At 63.3% G+C, this 21,148-nt stretch overlaps 3 protein-coding genes across 3 annotated transcripts; 1 reads left to right on the forward strand and 2 right to left on the reverse strand.

Moving 5' to 3' along the window:
- Positions 1 to 45: 45 nt before the first annotated feature.
- Positions 46 to 3,886, reverse strand: CNTD1 (cyclin N-terminal domain containing 1). Its single transcript, XM_040617406.1, has 7 exons — positions 3,715 to 3,886; positions 3,538 to 3,613; positions 3,165 to 3,330; positions 2,495 to 2,657; positions 1,859 to 2,003; positions 1,363 to 1,459; positions 46 to 739 (listed from the first exon to the last, which is right to left on the reverse strand). The coding sequence occupies exons 1-7, from the start codon at positions 3,884 to 3,886 to the stop codon at positions 578 to 580; spliced, it is 981 nt and encodes a 326-aa protein (XP_040473340.1). The 3' UTR covers positions 46 to 577.
- A 1,343-nt stretch (positions 3,887 to 5,229) lies between these two features.
- On the forward strand, positions 5,230 to 5,979 carry LOC121098903 (cytochrome c oxidase assembly factor 3 homolog, mitochondrial). The gene is made up of 2 exons (XM_040617404.1): positions 5,230 to 5,469; positions 5,579 to 5,979. Exons 1-2 carry the CDS (start codon positions 5,268 to 5,270, stop codon positions 5,689 to 5,691), a joined length of 315 nt encoding a protein of 104 aa, XP_040473338.1. The 5' UTR covers positions 5,230 to 5,267; the 3' UTR covers positions 5,692 to 5,979.
- A 202-nt stretch (positions 5,980 to 6,181) lies between these two features.
- WNK4 (WNK lysine deficient protein kinase 4) lies at positions 6,182 to 20,003 on the reverse strand. The gene is given in 21 exon segments (XM_040617402.1): positions 6,182 to 6,847; positions 6,922 to 7,019; positions 7,126 to 7,328; positions 7,487 to 7,910; positions 8,024 to 8,120; positions 8,368 to 8,990; positions 9,134 to 9,286; positions 9,406 to 9,463; positions 9,761 to 9,907; positions 9,982 to 10,098; positions 10,177 to 10,318; positions 10,399 to 10,466; positions 10,546 to 10,676; positions 10,848 to 11,178; positions 11,260 to 11,479; positions 11,555 to 11,643; positions 12,292 to 12,449; positions 12,544 to 12,764; positions 13,297 to 13,469; positions 19,462 to 19,803; positions 19,805 to 20,003. Coding segments are annotated over 21 exon segments (3,906 nt in total). The 5' UTR covers positions 19,913 to 20,003; the 3' UTR covers positions 6,182 to 6,844.
- Between the last annotated feature and the right edge of the window lie 1,145 nt (positions 20,004 to 21,148).

Below are 21,148 nucleotides of genomic sequence, written 5' to 3' on the forward strand. Positions count from 1 at the left end.
ATGGACGTGCTGAACACTTGCATTGCTTGCAAAACTGGTGGGATTCTGTCCTTTTCATGACACCGGTCAACTAGGTGGCTTTTTTTGGGCAAGAGCGAACAGGCTCTGAGCAGTGGCAAAGAGGGAATGCAGGAACAAGCAGCCTGGCTGCAGCAGGCTGCCCAGGACAGTGCTTTAATTTTTAAAAAGCAGCGAGCCAAAAAAGAAGATACAGCCCTGTTTGTACCAGCTGGGCATGCAAGCTGCTCCTAGCAATGCAGGTTACCAAGCAGAGTACTGTGCACGTTAATGCCTTTTCAAAATACCACTCTTAAGAGTTTTCTCTAAAGGAAACTTATAAATTAGAAGCTATAACTCTTACAATAAAGTTTTCGGTGCTGAAAGAGAAATGCTGCTTTGCTTCTGCACACTGCCTGAAAGGTCGAGTTTTTCTAATTCACACATAATATATGAAATGTTAGGGAGCACCTGGTGTTCAAAAGTATGAACCAAACTGCAGTGTCACATGAAATGGTCGGTTAGTGGCAGCGTAGCAGTTTGCTGCTGATAGGGTAGCGACTGGCCGTAGAAGATAGCTCTATTTGAAAGACAAAATTCCGTTCTGTGGAGCTTTTGTTCCAAAGCCTCTGTAGTGTTGCTTGGGAGCGGTACTGCCAATGACATGTTTCAGTACTGCATAAGAAAATTCTAAGATACTTTGTGAAGTAATGCCAGTGATACTGGTTAAATGCTCCACAACCTTAAAAAAAAACCAACAGACAAACAAAAAAATAATTAGTGCCTGAGACATTATTTACAGACATACTTCTTAATCCTCCAAATCTAATGAGAATAATAGTGCTCCATCAGTACACTCCAACAAAAGCTGAAGCCTCTCAGTATGTTTTTTTATTTGGTTGGTTTTTTTGTTTGCTTACTTGCTTGTTTTGGGTGGGTTGTATTTTGTTTTGCTTTTCTTTTCTAACTTAATTGCTTCTACTAAAGAAGTGAAATGGAAAAGCTGCTCTCTGTAATAGGCTGTTACAGTATTCAGTATATAGTCTGGGCAGGAAGCTGTCCCGTGGGATCGCTTCTCCACCTGCCAACGAAATGACATCTAGGGGGGTTTGTTCTGGCTGTGAAGAAGCTGCAGCGTGGGGAAACGCTCACACTAGCGCAAGCACAAGCCTTCCTGCGGGATTGGCCTGTACCCTCATACTATTCTTACAAAAGTATACGCTCTTCCTGCTAAAAAACCTGAATTGTCATCACCTCCCTCACGCCACTCCCAGTCGAGCCTACCTGTCTTCTTGCTGTGCCTCAACATATAAGCAACCTTCACATTTTTTCACATAGAGCTCACGTGTTTAGAAGCGCCTGTACCTGCTTCCAGTGCTCCGGGTTTAGTATGAACACGCTTGTGCTGATGATTCCAACAGCCAGCAGCATGAAATCTTCCTTTACTGTCAGAAACTTTGCTCTGCAGAAGTAAAAGTGTTTTCTAGTGCAAAGTAACACCAGCTTTACAGTTCAAAAGCTCCTGCTTCTGGAATCGCTATACAGCCTATGGACATGATAGCTTATTCGGTCCAAATAAAGCCTGATACTGTTTAATGGACAGTGCTAAAGCAGGGTTTTTACAATTAAGTTAAACGCTTTCCTAGCTTGCCCCTAACCTAAAGGAAACATGATGAAGCACATTGCTTTGAACTGGGATATTAAGATCAATAAACAATGCTGAAAGCCCTCCAAAATTAAATTTTTAAAAAACATGCCCAAAATGTAGCATAATGGGTATTATGCTACTATTTCTTAGGGTTTTTTTTAGGGTTTTAATTTCAAATAGTTATTTTAAGTAATGGTCACGTAAGGTACTTACACCTGCAGTTCACTTGGTGTTGAATTTTCAATGGCAATCTTCAACAAAGTGTCATAGATGCTATCTCTTGTAAGGTAGGAGAAGTCTAGTAGTTGCACACACATCTGATACAATGGTTTTGCCGGAAGCAAGCAGCCGTTATGTCCTAACACAGAGATCATACATAATCAGCCATGCATTTTGAGCCATTAAACCAAATTAGAAAGAAGCATTGGTTACTGTAAGTGAGGGATGAAGATTTCTAGTGACAGCTGCCCTTTGTTTTTGAATGCCACAAGTCGCCTGATGCCATCGGCTTTCTCAGTCTCAGTATAATTTCACTCATTCTGAAATGCAGGTTTTCAGGCCCGGGCAAAGAAAATGGTAAGTCTCCGTAGAAAATGTGGCCTTACACGATGTTTTGGGGTTTTTAAACTCAATCTTTTACTGAATGAGTCACAACTGGCTGTCCAACAACATTCAGCAGATTCTACTAAGGACAAAGTTCTCATCTGAGAAGTAAAGCCCTGAACAATCTGAAACGTGCCTTCACAGGATGCAAAAGTCTGTAATATGTCACAGTTTGGTTCAGATCAGTAATAGCTCTATTATGCTTTTTAAAAAACTTTCCCATTCTCTCCTATTAATACTCTTTACCTAAAACCTCTAGAAGCAATTCCACGTAAGCCAAAGGAGTTGACACACTGATCTGGAAGTGCAGAGTTTTTAAAACAGCAAGCTCTGAGTCGAGCAAATCCTGCTTGGTGTATGAGTATTTTAAGGATTGCAGAAATTTTACAGCTGTGTCATTGTTAACTATCTGAAGAGGGGAAAAAAACAAAAAGACAAATTATCTCCTAGGCCATAAGGCACTTGCTAAGAACAAAGTACTTTTTTGCTTAACTCCTCCCACGGCACTGAAGCATGAGCCACTGTGGTGCTGCCCACTAGCCCGGCTGCCCAACTTCTCCTTTCAGCTGGCATGAGAAATCCAGTTTGGACCTTCTTTCCTGCAGGTTTCCTCTACTCCGTAAACCTTCCCCAGGCAGGTATGAACCCTCTGCAGCCCTAAGTTTTCAACAACTACAGGCTGAGTTTTCCCACAGCCAGTGCTTTTTTCCCCAGTATGGGGAAAATGGGAACATTTCTTGACAAATTGTTACAAGTGACAATTGATCTGCCCTAAACAGAAAAGATTTAGGTCTGCAATATCCTTTGCATTTCATTGTCATTGTTGCCCTTCAAAGAGGAAATCTACTTTCTAAGAAAGATTAACATACTGGATTAATACACTGCTAAAAAGTGTTAAAAGGTTTAGCTGGCTTACGTTATAGTGTAAGGAGAGTTTGCTTGCAAGCTGAACGCACGAGACAAGACGCAGGACAAATGTGTCGTCTATCTGATCTTTCAGGGAGCTCCAGCTGCTCCCTTGTCCTTGTTCACAACACCGAACATTCTCTCTGGAGATTTGTTCTACTTGCTTGATCATAAACCTACAAAACCCACAATTGCTCAGAAAACAGTTCTGCTGAGAAAAAGAACAGCAATTCTGCACATACTCAGAACACGTGGATAGCTGTTAATTTGAATTAAATTAATAAAGAGGCAAAGCTCTTGTTTGAACGAGTGGTGTAGAGTGTGCACAGTGTAACCACATGAGAGAAATGAGAAATGCACTGAGCGTTCAGGATATTTATTACCTTTCAAATAACTCCACCGCTTGGTACCTTGCCAGCTGGTCCAAGTGCCATTTTTCACACAAAAGGAATATAAATTCTGCAAAAAAGTGCAACAGTCATTCAGTTCAGTCAACAGAAGCTAATTATACAGCTGTTAACTGCCTCAGGAGTTAGCTGTAGTTGAGAAAACAGTCTCACCCACTATCTGTGTCTCTTTGAAGCATCCGGCCTGATCCGGAAGCTTGCTCAGGTACTGTTCGTTCTCTGTGGCCAGACAGATCAGCTTATCCTCAATAACCTCAGGAATGACCTGGCCGAAGATGGGGTCTGCGTCACAGTACCGCGATCTTGCTTGCACCTGGCATGCCATTGAGCAGTGCGGGCCAGAAGCCCTATGGACAATAATTACTTCAAAGGCACCACAGCGCGTCAGCGGTGCCAGTGGGGAAGGGCACTGAGAGCCCCCCCAGGGCTGCGCTGGGGCCTTGGTGTCCCAGAGGCACAACCGGGGAGCTGCAACCCCTTAGCAGCCAGGCTGTCTGGGGGAAGGGGCCCACGGCACCTGTTGCCCACAGGGCAGGTGTAGGTAAAGATGGGGATGAGAGGGAAAGTGAAGGCAAAGGGACAGGGACTGGGACTGGGTCAGGGACAGTGACCAGGACCAGGACCAGGCCAGGCCAGGCCCAACTGCCAGGCCAGGCCCAGGCTGTGCAGGTGAAGGCAAAAGGACCGGGACAGGGACTGGGCCCAACCACTGGGCCAGGCCCAGGCTGTGCAGGTGAAGGCAAAGGGACAGGGACTGGGACAGGGACAGGGACTGGGACCAGGCCAGGCCCAACCGCCAGGCCAGGCCCTGGCTGTGCAGGTGAAGTCAAAGGGACAGGGACTGGGACCAGGATAGGGACCAGGACCAGGCCAGGCCCAACTGCCAGGCCAGGCCCTGGCTGTGCAGGTGAAGGCAAAGGGACAGGGACTGGGACCAGGACAGGGACTGGGACTAGGCCAGGCCCAACCGCCAGGCCAGGCCCTGGCTGTGCAGGTGAAGGCAAAGGGACAGGGACTGGGACTGGATCAGGGACCAGGACTGGGCCAGACCCAGCCACCGAGACAGGCCGTGGCTGTGCAGGTGAAGGCAAAGGGACCGGGACTGGTCCCGGGACGGGGGCCAACCACTGGGCCAGGCCTAGGCTGTGCAGGTGAAGGCAAAGGGAAAGAGACAGGGACTGGGACTGGGTCAGGGACAGAGACCAGGTTGAGCCCAACCGCTGTGCCAGGCCCTGGCTGTGCAGGTGAAGGCAAAGGAACCAGGACCGGGCCCGGGACTGGGCCCAACTGCTGCGCCAGGCCCAGGCTGTGCTGGTGAAGGCAAAGGAACCAGGACCGGGCCCAACCGCTGTGCCAGGCCCTGGCTGTGCAGGTGAAGGCAAAGGAACCAGGACCGGGCCCGGCACTGGGCCCAACCGCTGCGCCAGGCCCAGGCTGTGCTGGTGAAGGCAAAGGAACCTGGTCAGGGACAGGGGACGGGCCCGCCCAGGCTGTGCAGGGCCCCACCTCGGCGCCTGCCTGGTCACGAGGCCGCGCTCCGCCAATCAGAGCGCTCCTCCGCCGCGCCCGGCCTCAGCCAACCACTCGACGCCCTGCTTCCGTTACACGTGCGCGTAGCCAGCCCGCCCCGCCGGCGCCCTCCTGATTGGCCAGCGTCCCCGCCGGATGTGACGTCACCGCGCTGTGCGGAAGCGGCGGCGGGGAAGATGGCGGCGCCGCGGGAGCCGGGCGGGGAGGCGCCTTTCGCGCAGCGCATCGACCCGGAGCGGGAGCCGGGGCTGAGCCCCCAGCAGCGCCTGCTCATGGCGCAGGTGGAGCGCGCCCAGCGCCAGCGCGCTCTGCAGCGGCGGCTCCGCGGCCGTAACGCGCTGGTGGCGCTCGGCATCGGCGCTGTGGTGCTTGGCATCTGTATCCTCCGGGGCCGGCGCCGGGGCCGGGGCCGGGGCCGGGGCGGGGCGGGGTCGGCGGGGACGCGCCGCGGACGCGCCTGCTCTTTTCCTTAACGCACCCCCCGCAGATGGCTACACCTTCTACTCGGTGTCGCAGGAACGGTTCCTGGACGATCTGGAGCAGGAGGCGGAGGCGGCGCGGGCCCGGGCCCGGGCGCGGGCCGAGAGTGCAAAGAGCTGAGGGCTCGGCCCGGCCCCGGTAAACCCCATGAGTGAGCTGCGGGCCTGGCGGGGCAGGATGTGCCCCGAGCTTGGGGGAATCGCCTGGCCCTGAGCACGGAGCAGCCGCCCTTGCAAGGGCCTGCACGGTGCTCGGTATGGTCCAGGGAAGTGCACAGGAGGACTCCCCTGCAGGCAGGGCTTCCCCCCTGCAGGCAGCCACCTTTCTCCTGGAGAACAGGCACCAGGGCCTTGCTCCTGGAAGGAGCGGGGATGCCCATTGCTTTCCACAATAAACATCCTGTCTGGAGACTGTGTTAGCGTGTGTTGTTAAAGCAGCTGGGGGACTAGAGTCCAGCCCAGAATCTTACCACCAGCTCAGGTGGCTGCTGAGATAGGACAATTTTCTGTTTTGCTCTTTTTATTATCTTACTCAGTTTGCGCCCTTATCGCAAGCCAACAGCAAGGACAGCGTCCCCAGGTCCCACCGGACAGACACAGACAGACCCCACTTGTATTTAATTCATATTTATGAAAAAGCTTTCCAGACCTCAGTTCATAACAAAGTGCACCTGCCACTGTTCAGGTGCACCAGCTGGGGCTGGGGGAAGCTTCGTCCTGCTCCACAGCCGGCTCCTTCTCAGCTGGGCAGGACGAGATGAGGGTGGCAGCGAGCAGGGCAGCACTAGGCAGTGGGCTGGGCTCTGCACGTTGTCCCACAGAGCGAGTGGGGCGGGAGCAGCCCCAGGACAGAGCTGGAGGACAACACGGTGGCAGGGTGGTGGTGGTGGTGATGTATCATGACTGGGAGGTACTGGGGGATCGTTCTGCTCTGCCTGCACGGGTTCAGCTCAGAGTAAAGCCATGAAGGATGGCAGCAGTCACACGTGTCCTGCAGCTGGGGCTGGGCTTGAGCAAAGGCAGGAATGGTGGGGAGGGGGCCAGGGGGGCACTAGGAGATGGGAGGACAAGTGTGGGACAGGCCTGCCCTCCCTCTGATACAGAGGCAGCAGGTACCCGGGCCAAGGGGCACAGGGGCAGAGGCAGGGCCTGGGTGCTGGCTGCCCCTGGGGCCGGTGCTGTCCTCCTGGGGGGTGCAGGGGCTCGTGCCCGACCCCCGCAGGGCAGCAGGCACTTGGTTGAGGTAGTTCATGAAGTCACTCCTGGCCAGCTGGCTACTGGGGAGAGAAGCGGCAGTGAGCTGGGAGCGCCCTGGGGGTGCCAGCAGCAGGATCAGCCCCCTGCCCCTTACCATCCGGCCGAAGTCATCAGCGAAGGTCACCCCCTTGCTCAGCCGCTGCTCCTGCGAGCCGGTGCTGCTGCCGCTCAGTGAGTTACGGCGCATGATGCCTGCTGAGACAGACCAGCCCTGAGCAGGGGGCACCCCTGACTGGCCCAGCACCCCTCCCAGCCCACAGGGGCCCAAGGAGGGAGCGGGGACAGCGGGGGCTGTCACCTGGGGGCTGCGCCAGCTCCAGGCGCTGCAGGCTGTTGCGGCGGGAGGGGTTGAAGCTGCCCTTGGAGAGGCGTCGCTGGCGGCTGGAGAGCATGGCAGCGGGGGAGACGATGGCCAGCGGTGGCTGCTTCCCCATCCGCAGGTACAGCTCCTCGATCTCCTTCTTCTGGGCGCTCTGCAGCAGCTGCACCTCAGCCAGGTGCCTGGGGAGGAGATGGGGGCTGGCAGCTGAGCTGTGCCCCACACCCAGCCATGCCAGGGCCTCCGGGGAGTGGGCATCGTGGGAAGACCTGTCCCCTGTGCTGCCCGCCCCGTGCAGCCCACCCCTCTCTCCACCCCCGCCACGGAGCTTCTCACTCACTTCTGGCGCAGGTTCTGCAGCTCCTCCCAGATCTCCTCGTCCTCGCTCTCGGTGTCGTCGCTGCTCAGGTAGGACAAACTGCGGGGGTAGCTCATCCACACCTGGTTAATCACCGCCTGCGGCGCGCTCTCTGTACCCTCCTCCCCGGGGCCCTCCCGGTCGCTCTCCGCCAGCGGCACCGTGCCCTCCTCAGCCTGCACCTCCTCAGGCTCAGCGTTTTGCTCCGCCATCTCCACCAGCACAGAGTCTGAGTCGCTGCTCGAGCTATCCCCCGTGCCAGGGGCCGCGGGCAGGGGGGAGCTGCTTGCTGCCGGCTCCGCACCATGCTGCTCACCCTCGCTGCTGCCCAGCACCCGGGAGCTCGCAGCCAGGTCTTTGGTTGGTGTCACCTGGAACCGGCCCAGGATCTGGGGCTTGGCTTCTGCTGGGGACAGGGGGCAGTTGGTGGGGTTTGGGGCACGTGGGCTGGCAGGGACATGACGGTGCCTCACCGCAAACACAGCCACGCGGCACAGACTCAGCCCTTCCCCACCTCACCTTCGTTGATGGGTGAGAGCTGGGCCTTGGGCACGCCAGGGGCTGGTGACTCCGAGACGATGAGCGAGTGGCTGGGCTTGGGGGAGCCAGGTGACACCTGAAAACATCCACGCGCTGTCAGCTGCCCCACCCGAGGTCCCCCCATATCTCCTACCCCCCCGCTGCTGCTCCCATGGCCCGGGACCCCCCCACCCGCTCAGCCACCCCTGCATCCCAGGTGCTTCCCGTGCCACAGGGCTCCCTGTCCCAGCCCAGGGCAGCACCTGCAGTGACAACCTGCCCCCCCCCGGTGCTGAGCCCTACCTTGAGCAGCCCCGGGGAGCCCCTTCCACACCCACACTCACCGTGCCGCCCTCCGGGCTCCCCGGTGCGGATGTGCTCAGTGATGGCAGGGGACTGAGCAGTGTGGGCGTGCTCAGTGACAGCAGGGGACTCCCTGCAGCCTCGCTGCCGGCAGGGCACGGTGACGCCGGTGCCAAGGTAGGGGATGGCATGGGTCCCCCGGCAGCGGGGACATCAGCTGCCACTGACTGCAGGGTGCCACCACAGGCCGGGGATGGCTTGGCCATGCTGGCGGGGTCGGGGTAGACGAAGCGTGGGGGCCCCAGGAGGAGGCTCTGCGGCCGCGGCAGCAGCGGTGGGTAGAGGTGCCCACCCGAGCTGGCGATGGAGGAGACAGCGGGCAGCAGCGTGTGGGCCACGCTCATCACTGCCAGGGAGAAGACGTTGGCCAGGGACAGGAGGGGGGTGGTGGGGGACCAGGGCGTGCTGGTCACAGGGGGGCTGAGGGGGCTGCTGGGCTCGCTGGGGACAGGGGATGTGGGGAGTGGCAGTGGGGACAGGAGGGCTTGGGGCAGGGCTGGTGGGACAGGCCCCCCTGGGGTGCTCGGGGGCGTCTGCGGGAACGCCGGCGATGCCGTCAGCCAGGAGGGAGCCACTGAGACCAGGGGCCAAGTCTGCATTGAGCCTGTGGAGAGAGGAGCATCAGGAGTGGCCCCAGGCCCCCCCCCGGCCCCCTGCTCCCCCACCCAGGAGCTCGGAGCCTCGAGCCACCAAGGAGCCAGCCAAGGCCGGTGGGATGGATGTGCCTGGCCCTGCCAGCGCTGGTACCTGTGGTGGAGCCCGGCAGCATCGGCTGCAGCTCACCAGCCGGCGCTGCCAGCGGCTCCGTGGGGCTGGCGAGGTCCTTCTCTGCCGGGGAGCTGCTCAGCAGCGGCAGAGCCGGGGACTGGACTGAGAAGCTGGGACTGGTGCAGCCCAGGTCTGTGGCACAAGGGTGACAGGCGGCGCTCAGCCGGGGCGGGAGGTGCCCCACAGGACCCTCTGAGCTCAGCCAGGGCCTGGGGGGTGAGGGGAAGGGTCCACATGGGGCAGAGACATACCGCTGAGTGAGGATGAGGAGGAGATGGAGCGGGAGAGCTCCTGCAGCTGCAGGTCCACCTGCCGAGGGGGATGCAGCTAAGGCCAGCGCTGGGGCAGAGACCCCCGAGAGGCCGAGCCAAGGCCCTGCTGGCCCCCACCCCAGCCCCACCACGTGCAGGGACAGGAGCCAGCAGCTCCGCCGGGCAAGGGGGCACCCCAAGAGCAGGCAAGTGACCCAGAGCCACAGGCATGGGGCTGGGGGACCCTGCACCCCAGCCCCCTCCCCGCTGGGCTCCCCAGGGCCGGGCAGCAGCCCCAGCAGCACTCAGCACCAGCAGCTTCCCCAGTGGTGCTGAGGCTGGGCTGGGCACTCACAGGGCTGCACTCGCCCTCGGGGGTCTTGGGCAGCTCTGTGGTGCTGTGTCCGTCCTTGCGGAGCAAGGTCTCCACGCGGTGGATGATGTCCCGGATGCGGTGGATGAAGCCGTCCCGCTCTGACATGAGGATGAACTCGTTGTGGACCTGGGGGCGGAGGGGCCGGTCAGCACCCGGCAGGACCAGGCAGGCCCCCGCCCTCGCCCCCACACCGCGCTCACCATGACGGCCGCGATCTCCTCCGGGTTGTCCCCATCCAGGTCAAACTTGAAGGTCACCATCTTGTTGTTGTAGGTCTGCAGCTGGCACTCCACCACCCGGTCATTCTTGTCGGAGATCTGCGGGTGACAGAGGCGGCTCAGCCCGGGGAACACCCGCCCTGCCCGCCCGGCGCGCGTGGCGCTCGCGGCACTCACGTTGGTGATACGCAGCCTGGAACGGGCTCGACGCCGCAGCAGCTTCCCCGAGACCCGCTTGGGCGGCAGCTTGGCGCTCCGCTCGCTGGCCGAGAGCCCCTCGTAGCCGTCGCTCATGCCGGACGCCACATCCGAGGCGTAGCTGTGGGAAGCCCCAACACCGGAGCATCAGCGTGGCTGCTCCCAGCCACTGTGCTCCCCCTCCAGCCCCCCCAGCCTCACCTGTCCACTGGGGAGGAGAAGCCGCTGGCGGGGGGCAGGCGCTCGGTGGGCAGCTGCACTGCAATGCTCTGGGGGGGGGGGGGGAGAGGACAGCGTGAGCCGGCGCCGCGGCCGCCCTGACCCCCAGCCCCACAGGGCTCTGCTCACCGTGGGGAAGCAGCGCAGGGGGCGGCTGGGTGGTGGGCTGGCAGGGTCCCCCGCTGAGAAGCTGCGATGGGCCAGGTCCGGGGAGTCCAGGAAGCCAGAGGAGCTCAGGTAGCCATCTGTCTCACCGTCGGCTGCGGAGGAACGTTCGCATGAGCGCAGCCGGTGCAAGCCCCCTCCCTGGCTTGCACCCCTGGCAAGTGGCTGCAGGGCTGGGTGTGCGGCACTGCTGGAACCGGGGAGGGACCCCCCCACCCACCTCCCACCAGGTCGCCCTGCTGTCCCCCCGCCCGGTGCCTACGCACAGGTGGCTGAGGAGTAGCTGGTGTGCTGGTAGGCGAAGTGCTGGTGCTGGTCAGCCTCGGGCTCCTCGGGCTCCGGTGGGAAGGGGCTGCTGAAGACGGAGTCCCCGGAGCCGGGGGTGGCCAGGGCAGGCGCAGGGGCACCAGGCGGCAGTGGGGACTTGAGGTCCTCCAGCAGCTGCAGGACACCTGGCGACTGCTCCGGCTCCGCAGGCGAAGGCACATCCTGAGCACGCTTCAGCTTCTCCCGTTTGCGCTTGATGGCCACCACGCGGTCCCGCACCGCCTTGGCCACCAGCTTGTAGTCAGCCTCACAGACAAAGCCCAGGACCACCTGGGGGGGTGGGGGGGGGGCTCATCACGTTGGGGCATAGGGACCCTGCAGCACCGAGGGTCCCTCCGTCCCTGTACCCACCATCTCCTGGGCCACCTCCTCCGCCACGTCCTTGTAGAGCTCGAAGAGGAACTCGATGGCGTTGTTGTCCTTGTACTTGCCGTGCAACTTCTTCGTGTCGTCCATGCGCAGCCAGAGCTTGAGCCCAGACTTGACGCCATCGTCCTCCTCGGCCAGCTCCACGTGCACCCCTGTGTCCTCCTGGAAGAAGGAGTGCTCCAGCAGGTCCTGGATGGTGTACCTGCAGGGAGCACGGCTCAGCGCGGGGCCAGGGGCTGGGGGGGCTCTGCCGCCCAGGCCCCCTGCTCCCTCCCACCTCTCGTTCTTGTCCATGCGGATGCAGCCCTCGATGATCTCCTTCAGCTCCGGCACCTTCACCTTGTAGAAGCTGCTCGGCTTCAGGCCCTGGGGGTGATGGGGGTCAGCTCCACCTGTGCCGGACCCTGCCACGGCGCTGGGTTCCAGGGCCGGGGGCTGCACCCAGGCTCTGCGGGACCACGGCGCTGCTGGATGCTCCCCCGGCAGCCGCAGCCCCTGGCACCGCCAGGCACAGCCCCACCGCAGCAGGGGACACGTGGGGACAGGGCTCCCAGCCCACGGTGCCACGGGCCCAGCAGTGGCTCCTGCAGCCTGGGCCATGCGTGCCGGCACGGGCAGCCGGGGCCGGGACGCCCCAGGGCTCCAAGTTTCCACCCCAGTGGGCAGGAGCCGGCCAGGACCGGCCGGGACAGCCGCCGTGCCGCAGGCAGGGGGTGGCTGAGCAGACCTGCCGTTCCACCCCGTTAACGTGCTGGCAGCACCTGGCGTGGGACACGGCGTCTGGCCAAGCTGCACCCCCCAGCCCCCGCGGCCCCTGCACCCTCTCACCGCCCAGACTCATTTGAGCTGATGCATAACCTGCACGGTGATGCATTTTGGGGAGCAGTGACACCAGGCAGCTCCATCCATCCATCCAACCAGCCCCCTCACCCCGGCTCCCGTGCCCGTGGCACCAGCCAGGGGTGCCCCCCCCCCCCCCCCCCCCGCCCCCAGCCCGGGGCCACGGCCGCTCACCGAGGTGACCTTGCGGTAGATCTGGGCGGCGTTCTGGCACTCGGAGTAGGGGTACTCCGAGGTGGCCATCTCCAGCATGCACATCCCGAAAGCGTAGACATCCACCGCCTCGTCGTACTTCTCCTCATACATCTCTGGTGCCATGAACTCGGGGGTGCCTGGGGGTGGCAGTGGGGCTCAGCACCCCCTGGTCACCGACCCACCCGCAGCCCCCATGGCGCAGCCACAAGCCCAGCCGTGCCAGGACCCCACCTATGACACTCTTGGCGAAGGAGGCTCGCTTGAGCGTGGCCAGACCCAGGTCCCCGATCTTGACCGAGCCGGTGGGGCCCGTGATGAAGATGTTGTCACACTTGAGGTCACGGTGGATGATGGGGGGCGAACGGGTGTGCAGGAAATGCAGCCCCTTGAGGATCTGCCGGCTCCAGCGCTGCAGCACCTTCAGCTTCATCTCCTTGAACCGCTTCAGATAGCTGCCGGGGAACCCATGGGGCTCAGACTCACCGGGGTCAGCCCCCAGCCCCAGCCCACCCCCCTCTTGCCACCGTGCCGAGCCCCTCGGGATGCAGATGCCCATGCGGGGTGAGCAGCAAAAAAGCATCTTGGAGTCGGGGCTGCTGGTCCCCTCCCGGCTGGGCTCTGCAGGGGCAGCACAGAGAACCCAACCCAGGAGGAGCTGAGCCCCCTGAGCCACCAGCACTGGGAGCCAGCCGGGGCAAGCAGCCAGTGCCACCACCCCACATGGCACTGGGGTGCCCAGGCCACACCATCCCAGTGAAACTCTGCTCTCCAAACACACACCAGCGATGCCCGATTTCTGTCTCCAACTCCCAGCCCTGCCCTGTCGTCCACCCAGATCCCACCTGAGCCCCCTGCAGCCCATCATCCCCACCCAAATACCCACGTCAAATACTTGGGGGTGTGTGTGTGTGTGCAGACCCGTCCCTCGCCTCACCATCACTGCAGGGACCCCCTCCCCCTCCCAGCCTGGCGGTCCCCGCTCACGTTTTCAGGGTGCCGGACGTCATGAGCTCTGTGACCAGCACGATGCAGATCTGGCCTTTGATGGACGATTTCCAGGAGTCATAGAAGCGGACAATGTTGGGATGCTGCAGCCCCTTCAGCATCTCCACCTCCTCGCTGAACCGCTGCCGCTCCGTCTTCGACAGCTTCCGTGTCTGTGGGAGCCAGGGGGGAGGTGAGGGGGGCAGGTGGGGTCCCGGGCAAGCACAGGGGATGCCCTGGCTAACAGGCGACCCCCACGTCCTCATCCCCACCCCCTGTGTGCGAGGCAGCAGGGGCTGCTGTGGCCCTGGCGCTGATCTGGGGTCAGACCTGCTGTCCCCCCGCAGGGGCTCACACGAGGCTGGGGCTGTCGGGGACCAGGGTGTCCCCCCACCCAGCCAGCCCCCGCGTGGCACTGCTCTGCACAGAGCCGCTCTCCCCTGGCTCGGGGAGGGCTGGCCAGGGTCTCCCACGACAGATGCTGCACCCAGGAGCCCGGCTGCTTCCCCCTGCCATGAAATCTGCCCCGTGCCGGTGCTGCCCGTCCCTGCTCCCGTCCCTCTTAGCCCCCAGCCCGTGCCCACCAGAGGACAGGGGGAGCCCCAGCCCGCAGGCACCCAGCCCAGAAGATACGCGGGGGGCTTTGCGATGGCCGGGCCCACCAGCGTGCCCCACACAGCCCCTGTGCCCCCCCAGGACAGCCCTGCCCCCCGCCACGGCATCAGGGGCTCCCAGCACAGGGCACCGGTGTGGCAGGGTGCCACCAGCCTCAATGAGGCCTTTGTTGGGGAAAGCAGGCGGGGGAGGCTCCAGCCCAGGTTTTTCCGTGTTCCTCCTGCTTGAGTTAATTAAAGAAGAAATCGAAGCCGAGGGCACTGAGTGGGGCTGGGGCCAACGGGGAGGACGCAGACCCTCGTCCACGGCTCTGTAGCGCAGGAAGGAGGGAGCCGGCCGGCCAGACCCACCGGGAACCGAGCGGAGCAGCAGTGACTCCACCACAGCCCGGGAGCCCGGGGGGCCCGGTGCTGCACAGCCTGGGACCCTCCCAGCTGGGACCCCACTCCAGCCCATGCTGGCAGGGCAGAGGAAACTGGAGCTGCCGTGGGCGGCCACCGAACTCCCACCGCCAGGCGCTGCCAGAGCCGTGCTCGGCTCCTTGGCCAGTGGCTGCCATCCATCAGCCCGGGCAGCTTTTGTAATATTTTCATTGCATCACAGCTGGCCCCACGGCCGGGCTGGAGCTGCTCCATAATCCCCTCTGCTTTTAACACACGCTCAGGGACCCGGCTCAGCCCAGATGAGAACCTGAGCCCTGTTGCAGCAGAATGAATGGGACCTTTCATACCCAAGGAGGAAAACAGCGAGCGAAGCCCCAGCCCAGCGGCACGCTGCCTGCCCTGCCCAGTGCCACAGCCGCCCTCAGACCCCCGGGCCCCCCACTCCCCACCAGGGAGCCTGGAGGCTTCACTGTGCCCCACAAGCTTGCAAGGGCACGGGGGAGCCCACATGGGCTATGAAAATGGGCAGGGAGGGAGCCACGGGCAGCCACAGTGCTCTGAGCTCAGTGAGAGGGGACCTCACTTGGAGTGGTTGTGCCAGCGCAGCCCCCACTGTGCCAGGACCCCCGACCCCAGGCAGGACCACCAGCACAAGGTCACCTCTCCCAGGGTGCCTGGAGCAAGACCTGGGGGTTCGAGCTCGTCCCCCAAGCCTGCACCAGGCCTGCTGGGCTCCCCCGGCACCGTTCTTCCTGCAACCACCAAAGCGGCAGCCGGTCCCACAGCCGGGCACGGTGCTGCTCTCCCAGCTGAGCGCCAGCAGCGGGGACCAGAGCCCAGCCTGGCCAGAGGAGCGGCTCAGCCCAGGACAGGGCACCGGGGAGGGCATGGCTGCCAGCAGAGCCCCACCGCCCCGCACGGCACGCAGGGACACCGTGTCCTCTCCTAGCAGCACCTCGCGCTGGGCAGAGGAGGATGCTGGGGATGGTGGCACGGGGCCGGGTGAGGAGCTGGGTGGGCAGCGGTCCAGCCCCATCCTGCGAGCCAGGAGCTGGCTGCCGGGGAGCCCGGCACAGCCAACACCGTGAGCCGAGGCCAGTGCAGGAGGAGCGAGGGCCAGGCACGGTGGCCAAGGACGGCGCTCGCCTCCGAGGCAGGAGGCTCTCCCCAGCCAGCGCGAGGAAGCACCAGCGCTTGGCAGGGTCTGCAGCCCCTGCAGGGCCCTGGCTCCGCGTCGCCCTGGCCAGCGGGTCCCAGCAGCCTGCGAAAGCCCCGTGTGCGGCGCTGAGAGCACTCCTGCACCAGAGGGATGTTCATAGCGATGCTGTGATGGGGCACAGAGCCGGTGCTGGAGACCACCCAGCACCCTCCCTCCAGCCACGAGCACAGCACCTCCAGCTGCAGGGATGTCCTGAGCCCCCAGCCCCCGGCAGAGCAGCTGGCACTATGGCAGCAGTGGGTGCCTGCACCCCAGTGGTCTGCCCCCACCGCTTTGCAAGTGCTGGCCCCGTGCACGCTCGCAGACACACTCATGTTCCCAAGCCCACAGGACCCCCATGCAACAAATCCCCACCGCTCAGTCTCCTCAGCTCATCCCCCAGATGGCAAAGCCCCTGGCCCCACGTGGGGCTGTGTCCTGGACACTGCCCCAGGGCCTCGCCAGACCCAGTGGCAGCAGGATCCCCAAGCACGGCACAGGCAGGATGGGCTGGGCACGGGATGGACAGGATTTTGAGAAGATGAAGGAATTTGGTGCCCCACAGCCCCTGGGGCACCAGCCCAGGTTACCTGCCCCACCTGGGCATGGGAGCTGGGGGAGGCTGGGCAGAGCCCATTGCCCAGGCTGCTCTAGCCTGCAGGGAGCCTTGGGGGACCCACAGGAAAACTGCTCACAGCCAGGTATTTACAGCTCAATCCTGCTCCGGGCCTCCAGTTTCCTCCCCGCTTCCTCTTTCCCTGCCGCCCGCAGCACCTATCAACAGAAATAGTCCCAGTCTAAAGCTGGAAAGCACAAACAGGTCACGGCAGGGCTGCAGGACACAGGCAGGAGGCAAAGACAGACGCCGCGTTCAGGACTGGGGGGCAGCAGCACAGGGGAGGGGTGGGGGAGGGGGATGGGGATGGGCAGGTCCCCAAAGGGGGTCCCACAGGAAGGCAGGGGACAGGCAAAAGTAGCCTCCAGGTCACCAGGCACTGGGGAGGGAAGGGCAGGGCAAGGACGGCATGGAGAGCTGGGATTTGGGATCGGAAGCCATCACAGCAGCTGGATGAGGCTCCCCAGACCGGAACAGGTCAGAGCTGAGGTTAGGTATTCATTTAGAATTGAAAGGCAATAAAAGGAGAACTGTGAAAGACACAGGACAAAGCTATTTTTAAAAGGGCAGAACCACAACCATTTTTATTTGCGGTTCCAAATCCCATATTTGTGTCACAGTGTCTGATTCTTTGCATGATTCCTGAAAAAACCCAAACTTTTAAAAGTCTGCTTCTGTGCTCCCAGCCCCTCGTGGGATGTGGATTTTGGGACAAGAGACACTGGATAAAGAGCAGTCAGTGGGATGGAGCGGAATACTGCGTGGAGAAGGGAGAGGGGCGGGGGGAGGGCTGGGAGGGGGGGGGCAGGCACAGGAGCAGGGCAGGGGCTGCCTGTGCTGCTGACCCTCGAGGGGTGCTCAGCTACAGCCGGGCTGCGCTGCCCTGGGAGGGTGACAGCAGAGGGGAGCCAAGTCTCCCAGACACTGTGGGATGCTGACAGGTCCTGGCAGGAGCTCGGCCTTGGCACACATGTCCCCCACCAGCCCCCCGTGAGCCGAGTGCGTGACTCCCACCCGCGCTGGCCTGGCAGGCTCACGGAACCGGCAGCGGTGCCGGCGTGCGCCGCTGGACTCGGGGCACAGGAGCATCTTTGCTCCCCAGCTCCCCTTCCTCCACCTGGACGGTGCAGCCTCATCCCCCCCACAGCCACCTCGCAAGACCCCAGAGCTGCCCACGCTGGCTGCAGGCATGCCCTGCCTGCACCGCTGCCGGCTCTTCACCAAACAGAGCCCCGGGTGCATGCGGCTCCAGCCCTGGGCTGCAGGGTGGGCATCGGGGGCCACATCCAGCCCCAGCGGACAGGCAGGAGCTGTTCTCACACAGCGAGATGCGGACGGGGACCCGCAGGGCAGCACAGCCCGGCCACAGGGACAAGCAGGAGGGCAGGGAACAAGCTGTGCTGGCAGCCCCGCTACGGAGCTGGGGCACTTTTGTGACGAGGGGCTCACACCCGCAGGGAGGGACATGGAGCCAGCCAGGTGGGAAGCATCGGGCACAGCTGACTCATCCAGAGAAGGTCCTGGGCTCGCCAAGGAGAGCCTTTCCCTGCCAGCAGCGCGCTGGCACTTCCCTCGCCGCGTGCTGCTGGGGACACGGGACTCAAATGGAGCTCAGGAGCATTTGGATGGGGCCGTGCGAGGGAAGGAGCGCTGAGCCGGCTCGGCAGCCAGCTGAAGCAATTGTGCAACCCACGAAAGCAGGCAGAGGCCCAAGACCTCACCTTCCGCACCGAGGGGCCATAGCCAGCTCCTCCAGAAATCACCCACCACTATCTCAGGATCTCTTCTTGCACTGCTGGGCTGCAGCCACCCCAAGGACCCAGCCCAGGCAGCCACACCAAGGTTTTAGGAACAAGACAATAAATAAACTTGCAAGACACGTTTTTCTGTGTTAACAAGGACTTGGACCTTCCAGCCACTGCAGCCATCCCAGAGCCAGGAGCCTGGTGGAGACTTTGGACTTTACCAAAGCCCCTCCCCAGGGGCTCCAAGAAGAAAAGGGAGCCCCACGGCACAGCTCTCCCTGGGCACCTCCACGGACAAGATTAAAAGCAATGAGCGGGACAAGGCATTGAGGAGGCAACACCTTCACTGCCGCCTGCAGCATCCCACTGTTAGCATCCTGCTGCTGGGCAGCGAAGGGGATGGAGGAGGGCAATGGCAGGGAGGAGATGGGGATGCTGGAAAACGACAGGTCTGGCTGCCCCCAGCAGAGAGCCCGAGCAGCATCACAGAAACCACACACGGGTGCCCACAAATACCACTTCAGCCAAGGTCAAGCTGCTGGAGCGCACCAAGGTCACACCGTACCCTGCTCCCAGCTGACGCCCAGCCTCAGGCTCGCCGCAGGCACGTGCCCCTGGGCACGCCGAGAGCTATTGGAGCAAACCTCAGCACCGGCGCCAGCACTGGCACCGGCGCGTGTGCAGAGGCCAGCACCGGAGGGGGCACCCCTGCCTTTGCTGCCCCTCCGGAGGGAAAGCTGCAGGCTGGCGGGCATTGGAGTGCCCAGCCCTGGCAGCCGGTCCCAGATCCACCTGTAAACCCCCCGAGCGGGGACTGGCACCGGGAGCGCCGGCACCCCAGTGTGCTCCATAGCACGGGCAGCAAGAAGGTAAATGGAAAACAGCACGTGATGGGCAGGAGGGCCAGGAGCAGTGGCGTTAAGCAGGGATCCTGGGTCCGGGCCAAAAGCCCCGTGCGGTGCCCAGGCACTGGCAGAGCTGGGCACGGGGCAGTGCCGGGAGCCCAAGCCTGGCCGCAGGTGCCCTGCCCTGCCACTGCACATCGGTGCTGTCCCTGGCAGAAACAGGGGCTCTGGGGTCCCCGCTGGGCTCCAGCCCCAGGGGATGCCCTGTGGGTCCTGCAGAGCAGCCCAGGCAGGCAGCGGTGGGCAGAGGGGCTCTGGGCCGGTGCAGAGCAGGGAGGGGAGGGGGTTGCCCACGCCAGGGAAACTGGACAGAGAAGGGTCCAGCTGGCCCTGCTGATGCCCCCTCCCCCGGGGCGGGGGTCTGGGGTGCAGGCAGGGGTCTGGGGCAGGGGGACAGGGCTCTGGGACACAGGCGGGGGTCTGGGGCAGGGGGACGGGGCTCTGGGACACAGGCGGGGATCTGGGGCAGGGGGACGGGGCTCTGGGACACAGGCGAGGATCTGGGGCAGGGGGACGGGGCTCTGGGACACAGGCGGGGGTCTGAGGCAGGGGGACGGGGGTCTGGGACGGGGACGCAGGCGGGGGGTCTGGGGCAGGGGGACGGGGGTCTGGGACGGGACGCAGGCGGGGGTCTGGGGCAGGGGGACGGGGGTCTGGGACGGGACGCAGGCGGGGGTCTGGGGCAGGGGTCGGGCGGCCGTACCTGCAGCTCGCACCAGGCCACCTCCACGGTGGTCTCCGTGTCCAGCCCCTTGTAGACGGTCTTGAAGGAGCCGCGGCCGATCTCGATGTCAAACTTGAGGAACCGGCCGTCGGGGGAAGTGGCGACCGCGCGCGTCTCCACCTCCTCGCTCTCCGTCTCCTCCGGCTCCCGGTGCCCGGCGGCAGCCGGCGGCGGCGGCGACCCCCCGCGCTCCCCGCCCGGTGCCGGGTAGCCCAGCAGCTCCAGCTCGGCCGAGCTCCGCCGGTTGAAGCGGGAGGAGGCGCGGCGGGAGTCGCGCCCCGAGGGCCGCCGGCCGCGGCTGCGGTGCGGGGCCCGCCCGGGGGAGCCCCGGCCCCGGCTCCGGCTCCGGCTCCAGCTCCGGCGCGGAGCCGCCGCCCGCCCGCTCCGCCTCGGGCTGGGACATGGCTCCGGCGGGCGCGGCCGCCAGCATCGCCTCAGCCCGGCCCGGGGCCGCCGCCGCGCAGCTTCGCACCTGGTGCCGCCGCGACCCCACGGCCAGGAGCGACCGCCGGGCACCGGCCCCGGTCCCGGCCCCGCCGCGGCCCCGCCCGGCGGCACCTCCCCCGCCCCGCCCGGGCCCGCCCCCGCGCGGCCACCGCCCCCCGCCTGCGCTGCGCCACCGGGCACGGCACCGGGCACCGGGTACGGCCCCGGGCATCGGTCCCGCCACCGGGCACAGCATTGGCCACGCCACTGGGCATGGCACCGGGCACTGGGCACGGCCCTGGACATTGGCCCCACCACCGGGCACGGCTCTGAGCACCGGGCATGGCACCGGGCACAGACCCGGGCATTGGCCCCGGCACCGGGCACGGCTCCGGGCACTGGGCACGGCGCCAGGCATTGGCACCAGGCACGGCATCAGCTCCGCCACTGGGCATGGCACCGGGCACCGGGAACAGCACCGGGCATTGACCCCACCACTGGGCACAGTGCCAGCACTGGGCATTGACCCCACCACCGGGCACGGTACCGGGCGTTGGCCCCGACACCAGGCACGACACCGGGCACGGGCATGGCCCCGGGACGGGCACCTAGCGCTGCGGCTCGGGCTCTGTGCATGGAGCAGCCGCCCTGCAGCCCACGGGAACGGGGGCATCCCCTCCCCCCCGGCACGTCTCCCAGCTGGGCCCTGGCCAGGGACCACTGCCCAGACCCCCCCGGAGCTGTGCTGCCGCGGTGCCCCGGGGGCTCCGAGCCCTCCCTCCCAGCAGGGAGCCCCTTCCCCAGCCATCGCCCCCATGGGGGGCTCCGGGCACTGGGGTCCCTGCGACCGCCCCGGGCAGACGATGCAGCCTCGGTCGGGATGCAGGAAAGCGCCTGGTTTGGACATTTCCTCGTAGCTTCTGCCTCAGGGTTCCTGAGCAGCGTGGCCCAGAGACCCCCATCCCACTCCCCACACTGCAGGGTCAGTGGTCGGACTCCCCCTGGGCACCATTCCCGGTCTGAAATCCTGAAAGGAGGGACAAGCAAACGGGAAGGTACGAAGGTGTGTCCGCCTTGCGCCGGCCAAAAGCCCAGACAAGAGCTTGTTGTCTCTCCAGGTTAAACGAGGAGCTTGTTCTACCCGGTGAGGCTGTTTACACAAAACACAAAGCAATCGAGGCCACCGTTAATTTCTTTTCCCTACGGTCAAATTGTTTCTACTCAACGATACCGGAAACAT

The sequence above is a fragment of the Falco naumanni genome, chromosome 18 (assembly GCF_017639655.2).
Source record: "Falco naumanni isolate bFalNau1 chromosome 18, bFalNau1.pat, whole genome shotgun sequence".
NCBI classification, from domain to species: Eukaryota; Metazoa; Chordata; class Aves; order Falconiformes; family Falconidae; genus Falco; species Falco naumanni.